At 16.3% G+C, this 12,669-nt stretch overlaps 3 protein-coding genes across 3 annotated transcripts in view; 2 read left to right on the forward strand and 1 right to left on the reverse strand.

Annotated features, from left to right (window-relative positions):
• Positions 1–2,112: 2,112 nt before the first annotated feature.
• Positions 2,113–2,674, forward strand: PGAL8A_00517500 (conserved Plasmodium protein, unknown function; the record flags this gene model as incomplete). The annotated part of the gene is made up of 3 exons (XM_028674007.1): positions 2,113–2,136; positions 2,228–2,323; positions 2,558–2,674. The coding sequence occupies 3 exons, from the start codon at positions 2,113–2,115 to the stop codon at positions 2,672–2,674; spliced, it is 237 nt and encodes a 78-aa protein (XP_028530403.1).
• A 253-nt stretch (positions 2,675–2,927) lies between these two features.
• On the reverse strand, positions 2,928–12,074 carry PGAL8A_00517600 (conserved Plasmodium protein, unknown function; the record flags this gene model as incomplete). Its single annotated transcript, XM_028674008.1, has 1 exon — positions 2,928–12,074. The coding sequence occupies one exon, from the start codon at positions 12,072–12,074 to the stop codon at positions 2,928–2,930; it is 9,147 nt and encodes a 3,048-aa protein (XP_028530404.1).
• Positions 12,075–12,531: 457 nt separating this feature from the next.
• DHHC8 (palmitoyltransferase, putative) overlaps positions 12,532–12,669 on the forward strand; it is a gene marked incomplete at both ends in the record, with an annotated part of 3,605 nt that continues 3,467 nt past the window's right edge. Inside the window, one exon of the mRNA XM_028674009.1 lies at positions 12,532–12,583. Within this exon, the coding sequence (XP_028530405.1) occupies positions 12,532–12,583 (52 nt within the window). The remainder of the gene's footprint in view (positions 12,584–12,669) is intronic.

The raw sequence follows: 12,669 nt of genomic DNA on the forward strand, positions 1-12,669 counted from the left end.
GTTTAACAATATTATTTATTATTAACTTTAATTATTAGTATTTTTATCTACAAAATTTATGAAGAAGAGCTTTGAATTATTCGAAATTAATACACTTTTGTAAAATATATATTGAATAAAAAACATATCGATTTCTTATATTATATATATAGGAAATTAAAAAATAATGTTAGTAAAGAAACAGATATTCTTTTTTCTTTTTTTTTTTAAAGAATACAATTTCATTTTTTATATATATTTCAACATATTAATTATTTTTTATTTTTTGGAAAGGATATTTCTAATATATATATGAAAAAAGACAATAATTCATTTAGAACGCTTATTTTAAATAAAGAAAAATTTATTTTATTATATTAATATTTTCTATATAAAGAGATTTTTTTTTTTTTTTTTTTGTAGTTAATAACTTAATTTAAAATTATGATGCTATTAATTTTTAGTACTAAAATAGTAAATATTTACTGAATGTATATTTTTGGTTAATTATATCGTACAACAACAGTTGTGCTTTTATTATGAGTAAAGAGAATTAGCTCTTTCTTTTTTATTTAAAAATTAATAAACGCACAATTAAAAATATGAAAAATTTTATAATATTTATTTTCTTCTGTAACCTAATATTAAAATGTAATTTTTTAAAATATTAATTTTCTTAATATTTAAAAAATAAAAAATATCTAAAGCATAAATGAATAAAATTTATGTAACTCAAAATTATTGATAGGAAATATATATTAATATAAATATATATTTATATGTATAATTTATAAATATATTTTAAAAATGTAATTTCACACTTGAATTTTATGAAAATAAATTCCAAAAGAATATGACTTGAACAGATATAAAAACGTATTTTTTTAATTCAACAGGGTGCATATGTTATGGTTTTTATAAATAATTCTTCGTAACATCAATTTATTAAACTACATATTAAGAGAATAATGATATACAATATAAATTATATATATGATTTATTTGATTATATTTAAAATTTATCTGTTATATTTTATATAGGTCTATTATGATAGTGCTTTTATTTCCTTCCCGTAATTTTTCATATAATGAATTCTTTAATTTTTTTTTATTTTTTCATTTACCTAAAAGTATTTCATTAAATCATAATATATTTTTTTCATGAATTAATAAAACTTCAAAAAAATTACAAGTAAAAAGTTACGGATTAATTTATTTTAGTATATTAAAAATAAAAAAGAGATTAGAATAAGAGTTTTAAATATTTCCATTAAAATTATTAAATATAAGCATGCTTTTTTTTGTAGAAATTATTTTTCAAATGATTAAAAATAGTAATAGCATGTATATCATATTATAAAAATAATTTTAAAATTTTAAAATCTTGAAGACGTTTTTATAATAAATTGAAAATCTCTTAAGAACAAAAGGGAAAAAAAAAAAAGGTAATAATACATAAAATAAAAAAAAAAGGGAAAAGGATTTCCCCTTAAATCACAAATTTCAATAAATTATTCCTATAAAAATTTATTACGAGGATTAATACCAGTTTTACCTTTTTTTAATATTTTTTTTAGTTTCTGTTAATCTAGGGAAAAAATAGAATTTTTCATTTCCTTATATATTATTATTCTATTTAGTTGATGTTTTGTAATCTGAAAAAAATTATATAAATAATACATATTTAATTCAAAAAAAATTGTCATATCCATATATATCTTTTTATTAGATTTACGAACAATCATTTTATTTTAAAATATTTTATTTCTACTAATTGATTTGTTAATAGCCTTTTGTTTTTTATTTTTTTAAATCAATTTTATCTGTTAATATAGCTTTTTCTTTTTTATATTACATTTATACCCTATATTTTTTTTTTTTTTCTGGACGTATTTCTTAAAATCCTTTTTTAATGCTATATTTCTGTTTTGTTTACAATATATACATATATTTTTTTATAGCTTTTTAAAAAATATGTAATAAGAGTAAAAAAAAAAAAAAAAAATTTACAAATTAATTCAAATTCCTTTTTATATATACTCAGTATTACAGTGTAATATTACTTTCATTAATTAACAAGTTATATTTTTTCATTTAACTTATCTTTTACTAAATAAAAGAAAATATTAAAAAATGGGTAAAGGAAGCAATGCTTGTGTATGTTTAATTAAAAAAAAAAAAAAAAAAAAAGGAAAAAATACATAAATTTTTATTCATTTTTTGTGTTATTTATATATATTAAAAACAGAAAAGAAATCAAGCAAGAGAGAGAAAAAATGTTGAAGTGAAAGGAGGAAAATCTCAATTAAAAGCAAACAAAGAAGCACTTAACGTAACTTGCAAAGTTATAAAATAAAAATTTCATTAAATTAAAAATTTATATAATGTATATAAAAATTTATACATTCAACATCACAAAATTTTTTGTAATCATTTTTAAAACATATTTTTTTAAGTATTAAAAATATTTATACATATATATATATATATATTTTAATAATATATATTTTTTTAAAAATACTTGATAATTTAATATTTTTTTTTAATTCTTTTAATTTTTTTTTTTTTTTTACACAAGGTTTGTTATACTGTATTTATGAAAACACAAAGTATTGCACAGTTAGCTGAACATGCCGAAAATAAACATAATAAAGATGTTAAAGAATGTTTTCCACAGAAATTTGAAGACTTATAAATAATGTTACAATATCTAATATACCGTTTATATTATTTTGTTATTATACTATTTCATTTTTGTTTTTGTAATTCATATTTTATAACTTTTTCTTTTATAACATTAAAAAAGTCCATTGTTGAAAGAAAAACTCAAAAGACAGAAAATCACAAGTATATGATCACTTTAACATATTAAATATTTTGTACTGTGTTTGTAACATTTAAGGGAAAAAAAAAATTATATTGATAAATTAAATCTTTTATTTGTCATCTTATATAGAATATTTCAAAGAGTAAAGTAATACAAATATATCCAAAAAGAAGTTCTTGTTCGTAAGAAAAGCATTATTCAATATACCTAATAAAAGCTCCATACTTTTATATAAAAATGGATTAATTTCATTTTTTGTTAATTTAAAATAATCATAAATACATGTCATACTACTTTTAATTTTAATTATCTCATCATAAAAGTAACTGTTGTAATATAAAGTTGTTTTTTTTTGAAAAAAAATATACAAGTTGATTAAGAGAATAATTATTTTATTAAATAAATTACTTAAGCAAATAACGAAATTAGAGTCGAAAAAATCAACTATTTTATTAGACATTAAAATATTCAAGTAATCATTTAGGCTTTTCTTAATATCAAGAATATAATTCATTTTTAAGGTGGAATAAAATATTTCAATGAGTTTTATATTATTAGTTAATGAACCGTCATCTTCACGACTTAACATATTCTTTTTTATATTACTCAATAAATATTTCCATATTCGGCGATATTTTAATAAATATAAATTATAATTGTCGAAATTTATTTTATCATTTGTTATATTTACATCAAAACTTTTCATTTTTATATTGTTTACAAAACATTCTTTTTTTTTATTGTCTAATATATCTAAAAATATATAAAAATCAATAATCTCTTTTTTATTTTGCTCATTTTTCAAGTAATTTATTTTACTATATTTACTTTCAGAATATTCTTGAAAGCTTATATTACAATTATCATCACTTTTAACATCGTTACTATCCATACTCATATTTTTCATTTGGTTATTTAATTTCATATTTTTCCGTTTTATACTGTGTACATTTTGAAGGTTAATTGTGATACTAAATAAATAATAAAATAAAAACAAATGATTTAGTGATATATTATTTATATATAAATTATATTTTTCTTGGTCAAATAATTTAATGGGATTATAATAAAATTTATTTTTGATACAACTTTTCGTTTGATATATACAAAATGATAAAATATTTAATGATATTTTATTATAAAATTTTATAATATAATAAATGAAGAAGTCAGTACATGTAACATTGTTCATGTTTTTAGATATATTTATCACATTTTTATTCATAAAATATAAAATTAAAATTTTAGTATTGTATCTTATTAATTCATTTTCATCATTTAACATAAATATTAAGCAACTATACAATAATATAAAAAAACTCGTAAATAAATTATATGTTCTCAAATGCTTCAGTGGATTTTTTATATAAATTATATCAGAAGTAATATTTTGATTATTTATTTTTTTATATATCATTTCTCTTATATTTCTGTTTAAATCGCTTTTATACCACTTTAAATATTTTTTATTTTCATTTATATTTTCACAACATTTATTATTATTGTAATTGCAATTGTAATTATTTTGGTTTTTTCCTTCTAAATGATTATAATAATAATTATTATGTATTTTATTATAATTTTTAAGAATACAATTATTTTTTTTGAAACATTTAATAATATCAAAATTTTCTTTTTTCTCTTTTTTTTTTCCTTCAGAAAAAAAATGATCACTCATATGGTATTCTGAAGAAATTACTTCTTTATTCAAAACATTTTCATTTTTTTTAATATTATTATGTAAATAGTTGTTCATTTTTCTTAATTTTACTTCTTCCTTTTCTATAAATAAATAATTATATTCAATTATATCATAATTGATAAATGCATTGACGAAATATTTTGTATATGAAGTTGAATTTTTATTATATAGTATTGAAAGAAAATTCATAAAAAGAAGAAAATAAAAATAGGCATAATCAAAAATATAATCATCAAAATTGCAATTTATTGAAGATACTCTTTTTTTTTTTTCTTCGTATATATATTCAAATATCCTTTTAAAGAAATCATTTTCTGTAAGATTATTTCTCTCTCTTTCATTATCTTCTTTTTTATAATTATTAAAAAATTTTACACAAACAAGGTAACTGTAATGTATAATATACTTATCTAAATAATTTTTATCTTTGTATTTTAAATAATATTGTTGCATCTTATCAAATAAAGCTAAATTATCAATACATATAAATTTAACTACTGTTAATAAAATGCTAAAACAATATTTTTTTATTTTTATATTATCGTTATACATATTAATAATTTCAAATAGTAATAAATAAATATATATATATACTCTTTCATCTACATTTTCATCTATTTTATTTAGATTATCATATGAAGATTCATCCGTATTATTGGATTCATTTTTTTTTAAAGAACTATATTTGTTTTTATTATATTCAAAAAAAAAATTACAAGAATTATAATTTAGTAATTTATTTATTTCATTCTCTTTTTTTTTAAATTCTTTTTTTTCTCTTTTCTTTATAAATAATTTCCATTTATATAAGAAAGCTTCTATACAATTTTCATTTTTATTCAACAAATGTAACTCTAAAATAGAAATAAAATTATTAATAGTTTTAGTTATTTTCATTAACAATTCATTGATTAAAACGGATAAAAACATATCTTTATATAATAACAGTTTATTATATAATATTGTTACCAAATTTTTGTTTACAGAAATAAGTATTTTGCTATACAGTATATTTAAAATTTGTAAAATTAAAAGGATTTCTGAATAAGTTTTACTTTTTATAAATATATTAACAAAATGAAAAAATATTTTCCTAAATTTTCCGTTATTTTTGTCAATTAATGTTTTGGACTCTTTTCTCCTTATAAATTCAATAAATAAAAGTAAGTAGCAATTTTTCTTTTTTTTTTTAATTATATTTATTACTATTTTATTTAAAAAATTGAAAATTAAATTTTCTTTCTTTAATTTTAGATAAATATGCAAGTACACATTAACAATTATTCTACATATCAGAGCTTGTACAAAATAATTACCATAAATAAATAATTTTTTAAAATACCTTAAAAAAAGGAAATAAATATTTATGCTATTTACATTATCATTTATATTATTATTATTTATCATATCATGATAATTATTTTCACTATCACTTACATAATTATAAATATCATCTTTAATGTAATTATTATGTTTAGATGATTTGTTATTATTGTTAATAAAATTAAATGTTTTTTTTTGAATATTTCCATATATTTTAAATGTAGATGATAAATCCCCCTTATTGTTATATAGTAAAAAATAATCTTCATTATTAAAAATTATTATATTTGATAAAAATATTAATATAGGAATAAATTCAGCAAAAAAATTAGAATAATCGAAAAAGGATTCATATTTATATTTATTACAAAATTCATTATTTAACAATTGACACTTTTTTATAAAAACATTTAAAAATATTTTTAGTAAATTGATCGAATTAAGTAAATCAAAAAATGTTAAATTTATGTTTTTAAATATTCTATTTTTGCTTCCTGTACAAAAATAAAATACATTTGATGATACATGATACGAAAAATTTAGTTTCGATAATAATCTTTTTGTTAAAATGTTATATAAAGATGTACTTGAACTTTTTAAACAAAAAAATTTACTTTTATAATAAATTAGTGATATTTTATAAATATCATTAATATACTCATATAAAGTTTTACTATCTATAGTAGTATATATATGTTTTATAATATTTAAACAAATAACTTTTTTATATTTATTATTACCATTATATAAATAATTTATAATTATTTTTATTATAAAATTATAAATAATATATTGCTCTTTTATTCTATATGATTTGGCTAATGAATTTAAAGCTAAACACATATTATTAGATTTTCGTAAAAAATTCATATTAATTTTTTTATTATCTAAAATGAGAATAATTAATTTTCTGTTTATTTCAAATTTTATATCTTGAAAATCAAATATATAACTCCTTTCATCATATACATTTTTATTATCTTTTTTTTCATTTTTATAATTTATATGTGCTTTTTGTGAATTTTCTATATTAAAATTAACCTTAATAAAATTCGTTGATAAAATATCATTCAAATCTTTATTATCCCCTTTAGAAATTAGGATTTTATTTAAATTGATGATAATTTTATTTAATAATTCAGAATTTTTATTATCATTATTATTATTTATGTTATCTTTTATACTATCATTTATAGTGTCATTCTGATCAGAATAATCATTCTCCTTATTAAATGATCTTTTTGGTTCTATATCTTTTTCATTCATTTTTTTTTTTATATTGTTATCATCTTTAAAAATAAGTAAAATAAAATATATATAGAATAATGGAATTGTTTGAATTTCATCATTAGATTTTAAAACTATAATTTTACAGATATTTAATAAACAGTCAGACAAATATTGTTGGCAAGCTACGTGTTTAGAGTATAATAATAAACATAAAAGATTTTGAATTATAAAATGAATTTCCTTATTATTAAAAAAGTATACAGACACATTTTTTTTTTTTTCATTAATATTATTTAAATTTTCCATATTTTTTTTTTCATTAATATTATTTAAATTTTCCATATTTTTTTTTTCATTAATATTATTTAAATTTTCCATATTTTTTTTGTCATTTATTAAATTTATTTTTTCCATATTTTTTTTGTCATTTATTAAATTTATTTTTTCCATATTTTTTTTGTCATTCATTAAATTTATTTTTTCTTTATTTTTATTTTTTTCTTCTATTTGATTACTCACAATTCTATTTTTTATTTTATTATTAACAGAAAATAAGTTAGAGTTATTTTTGGTAGACGTAATATTAAATTTAAAAGAAAAATCAACAATTGATGTTATTAATGTGCATATATATTTAATAGATAACCAAACTATTATTGATGATGCTTCTTTTTCATTTTCGTTTCTGAAAATTATATGTCCTCTACAATCAAAAAAGAAATTGTTAGAATTATTTAAAAATAAAAAATTTAAATAATTAAAAAAATAATAAAGAATATTACACATGTATATTTTTAATAATATTAAATAGCTACAAGAAAAACCATTATTTAAAAATGAAAATAATTTAAAATTATCAAAATTTATGTAAGTCAAATATTGGCATAAACTTATTTCCAGAAACTTATTGAGATCTGATATTTCCATTTCATTATTAAAATTAATATTATCTTTTAAATATAATATAAATTCATTTATATAATAAGCTAGTTTATACATTATACTATTTTCTAAATCCTTATGTTTTGTTAATTTCATTATATTTTCCTTTTTAATCTTATGAATAAAATTTTCTAATATATACAAAGGGATATTTCTAGAAATATTATATTTATAATTATCATTAAATAAATATTCTATATAGTTAATTAAATGCTTATTATTGTGTTTTATATCTGCAATATCATTAAATTTAATAAAGCAATTAAAAAAATCTGTAGAATTTCTTTCATTCATATTTAATTTTAAATTATTTGACTTTATGGATATCATGTTCCTTTTAATATTATTATCTAATATATTTCCTTTTTTTTTAATATAGTTGTTATAATTTAACGAAACAAAGCACAGATTTAATAAAAACGCGGAAAACGAATGATCAACTTGTTTATGAGAATTCATTAATGGTATAAAAGAATTATTTAAACATGAAAAATTATGTTTTTTTAACAGAACTATACTTACAGTTTTAAAAAAAATATCTTTTGAAAGCAAATATAATTCCTTCCATGTTGTTCTTATATTAAAAATAAAAAATAAAAAATTTATGTTTTCAAAATTTGCACAATATTCAAATATTGTTTTTAGTATATCAGAACAGTACACAGATGATTCTATACTCATATCTTTATTTATATTTTTAAACAAAATAAAGATTATATTAGTTATGTAATAATTATATAAAAAAATATTTTCTCTTTCATTCATATACTTCTTATTTGATAAATAAAATATACAAGATGAATAACCATTTTTTTGATACATATCTTCACTTAATAAGTTTGGGCCAAATAAAAATGAAATAGCTTTTTTCATATTCATATAACTTCCATGAACATTTTTTTTAGAATAGTTATTACATTCTTCATATATTTCTTCATTTTCATTATATTTTTCATTATTTTCATTACCTTCATTTTTTTTCATTACTTCTTGTTCTTTTTTTTTTGTGTAAACTATTTTTCTTTTTTTTTCTAATTCAATCATTCTTTGATAGAATATAAAAAATTTTTCAAAAAAAAGTGAAATATATTTTTTATATGAATCTCTGCTCATTCTAGATATATTACTTATTGATACAGATAAAAATGTTAAAAACAAATAAAGGTCACATATATTTAAATATTTGTTTTCACATATAAAGGATAAAATTGATAAAGTAATTTCCTCACTTGAAAAATAAAGAAAATTTCTTAATATCTTAACATTTAATAAGAAATCATTATTTAATTCATAAAAATAATCATTCTTATAGTTAACAATTTCTATATATTCATATTTTCTTAATGTACATAATGTATACAATTCTAAAAAAATTATATTTTCTAAAGAATGAAAATTATATAAAAAATATTTTTTTAAGTTATTATTGTTATTAATTATTATATTATCTTTTTTTTCAGTATTTATAATTTTATAATTTAAAAAGATATTTTCTTCCTTTTTGTTAATAATATTGTTATATATAATTTCTGAAAGACAATTTTCCTCTAATAGCTTATTTTTTAAAATTTGAAAATAATCTTCATTTAACATTTCCTTAGAATCGTTAATATTATTAACATATAATACATTATCTAAATGATCATTTTTCTGTATATATTTTTGTTCACCCTTTTTTATTTTAACCTTTTGATGCTCATCAAAATATTTTTTTAAATAAAAATATTCCTTATTTAAAATAAAGCATATATAATTATTATCATTTTTAAAAAATAATTCAATAAATTTCTTTATATAAAATGTTTTCAAAAAAAAATGTTTAGTTAGTAAAATATTTTTTATAAATATATAGTATAATAAATATTTATCTTCTGAATGAATAAAAATATGTTTTATACATTGCTTTATTAATTCATATAAGCTAGACATAAAGAATTCATCATCTATAAAAAAGCAGTAAAATAAATATTCTAAAATATTTTTTTCACACATGGATTTCTTAAAATACTTTAATAATAGTGACAAACATAAATATTTTTTTTTTTTTTCTTGATTAAAAATAATATATGTTAAAATATTATAAATATCATTTTTTATAAATTTATATTTTTTGCTAGTTAATAAAAGTTCATAAACACACATGCAACTATTCCATATTATTTTTATGTTATACCATGAATACTTTTTTAATATTAATAATATACTTCTAATTATAACTGTATACAATTTCTTTAAATATTCTATTTTCTTTTCATAATTACAATTTTTAAAGTATATTTTTAAATTGCTAATTTTCACACTTTGTTCTGTATTCATTATTTCATCTAGTTCTAACAAATCAAAATTTTCTTTATTTTCCAATTTTTTTATAGAAAGAACATTTTCGTTTGTATTTTTTTTTACATGGCATTTATAATTTTGTTCTTTTACGTTTTCAATATTTCCATCACTTAAGTAATTATTTTCAATTTCATCATTCTTATAATATATTTTTGTTGAGAGATTTTCATCAACCACATTTATGCATTCACATTTGTTGTATTTTTCTTTATTTGAAGAACTTTTTGTGTTCAATAAACTATTTTGTGCAAATTCTTCTCCACAATTATTTGATTTAAAAAGTGAATTACTTTTTTCATCTTCTTCATTATTTAAAAATTCTTTGTTTAGATCTTCAAAAATCCAGTGAATTTTTTCATTTTTTTGTAACCAGTAATTTATGCTTTCTATACACATAAATATAAAAACTGGATTTTTACTACTACAACATAATAAGTTTTTTATTTTAAAAAATAGCAAAAAATAATCAAAGTTCTCATTAACATTAGCATTTATTATATATTTATATTTTATAATAAGAATACTTCTATATTTGCATAATATTAAAAAAGGGTTTTCTTTTTTTTTTTTTTTAATAATATCATCACAATTCTCTATTATTTTTTTTATTTTTTCGATGAACAATACATATTTGTTGAATATGCTAACATTTCTATGGTAATTATTTTCGTATATGTCTTTTTTTTCAATTTCTTTTTCTTCTTTTTGATTTTGTGTGTTTTCCTTTTTTATATTATCATCTTTGATTTCAGTATTTATGCTAATATCATTGATTTTTATTTCATACTTCTTTAATTCGTTAAATTTAGTTTTAATGGAATTTATTTCATTATTTTTGATCGAGTTATGAATAAAACAATTTTTATAATTTTTATTTTTTACTGTACTATTATTTTTTTCAAAATGCTCGTTTTCATTAAAATTTTCCTCAACTATGTAATAAAATCTTTCTTTATTATTTAAAATATTATTTATATTAGTTTCATAATTATTTATAATATTTTTAATTTGTTGGTGTATTAAGCATACATGTGTACATATATCTTTATCAAACGGAAATTGTAATAAAATTTTTTTTAAATTTTTAGAAATAAAAAAGAAAATTTTAAGTATATCTGTTTTTAATTCTATTGTTGCATTACTATTAAAAGTAATTAGAAAATTCGCAAAAATATTTAAATAATTTTGATTTTTTTTTAAAAAAGATATTTTTAAATTTTCATTAATGTATCTTAAAATACTGATATACACATATTTTATATGATCACTAAATATATCATAATTATTAATTAAATTTTCTATTACCAATGTTTTACAATCCGTGTAATTTTCATCATTTAAAAAAATATCTTTTAAAAATTGAAATATTAATTTATCTTTCCATTTATTATTATTAAAAATATGTAGTTTTATTGCCCTAAATGGATTTTTTTTAATTTTTACATTTTTCAAGTAAATATTTAAATACATAAAATATTTACCAATTGATATATTCGTTTCATTGAATATTGCAAAATTCTTATAATTTTCAAAAAATAAAATTATATTATCTATTACATCTGTTTCATATATATGACATTTTTTCCAACAAGCAATTATTTTTTCTTTATTTAAATTATAAGAGCTAATAAAATTTGATAAAACTGTTTTATGAATATGTATTAACTTTTTTTCAATTTCCCTTATTTCAGTTTTCTTGACCTTTTCGAAGAAATTTATTCTTGCATTCATTTTGTTTTAAATTTTTCTTTTCTTTTATTTCTTTTTTTTAAAATTAAATATATCCTTTCACATCTATTAAACAATTACATTTATATTTGCTATAATTTTTTATTAGAGTATTATTTTGAATTATTTAATGAAATCATAACATTAATTTATTTTCATTACATCAACTTACATATTACCATTTGGTAAATTTTTTATACAAATTTTTTTTTATTTTTAAATATCACATTTTATTTTTTTGTATATTTTGGTGTATATTTTTATTTGTTTTTGTATATATTTTTTTTTTTTTTTTTTTTTTTTTTTTTAAGAGAATTTTTTTCTCCTATATATGAACATATACTTTCTTTTGTAGAAATATTTTATAGAATTGGTGTTGCATAGATGAAGCTAATTTAATATATATCTATTTTATTTTATTACATATTTTTTTTTTCTCTTTCGAGTTATTTTTTCATAAATGGTTGAAATAAAAGAAGCAAAGTCTCCCTTCCTTTTACCATTATATAAAGGTTATTTTTTTTTTTTTAAAAATAATATATTTTCATTTTTATTATAAACTAATTATATAAAAAAAAAAAAAAAAAAAAAAAAAAAA

This window comes from Plasmodium gallinaceum (genome assembly GCF_900005855.1).
Source record: "Plasmodium gallinaceum strain 8A genome assembly, contig: PGAL8A_v1_152, whole genome shotgun sequence".
In the NCBI taxonomy this organism is placed as follows: domain Eukaryota; phylum Apicomplexa; class Aconoidasida; order Haemosporida; family Plasmodiidae; genus Plasmodium; species Plasmodium gallinaceum.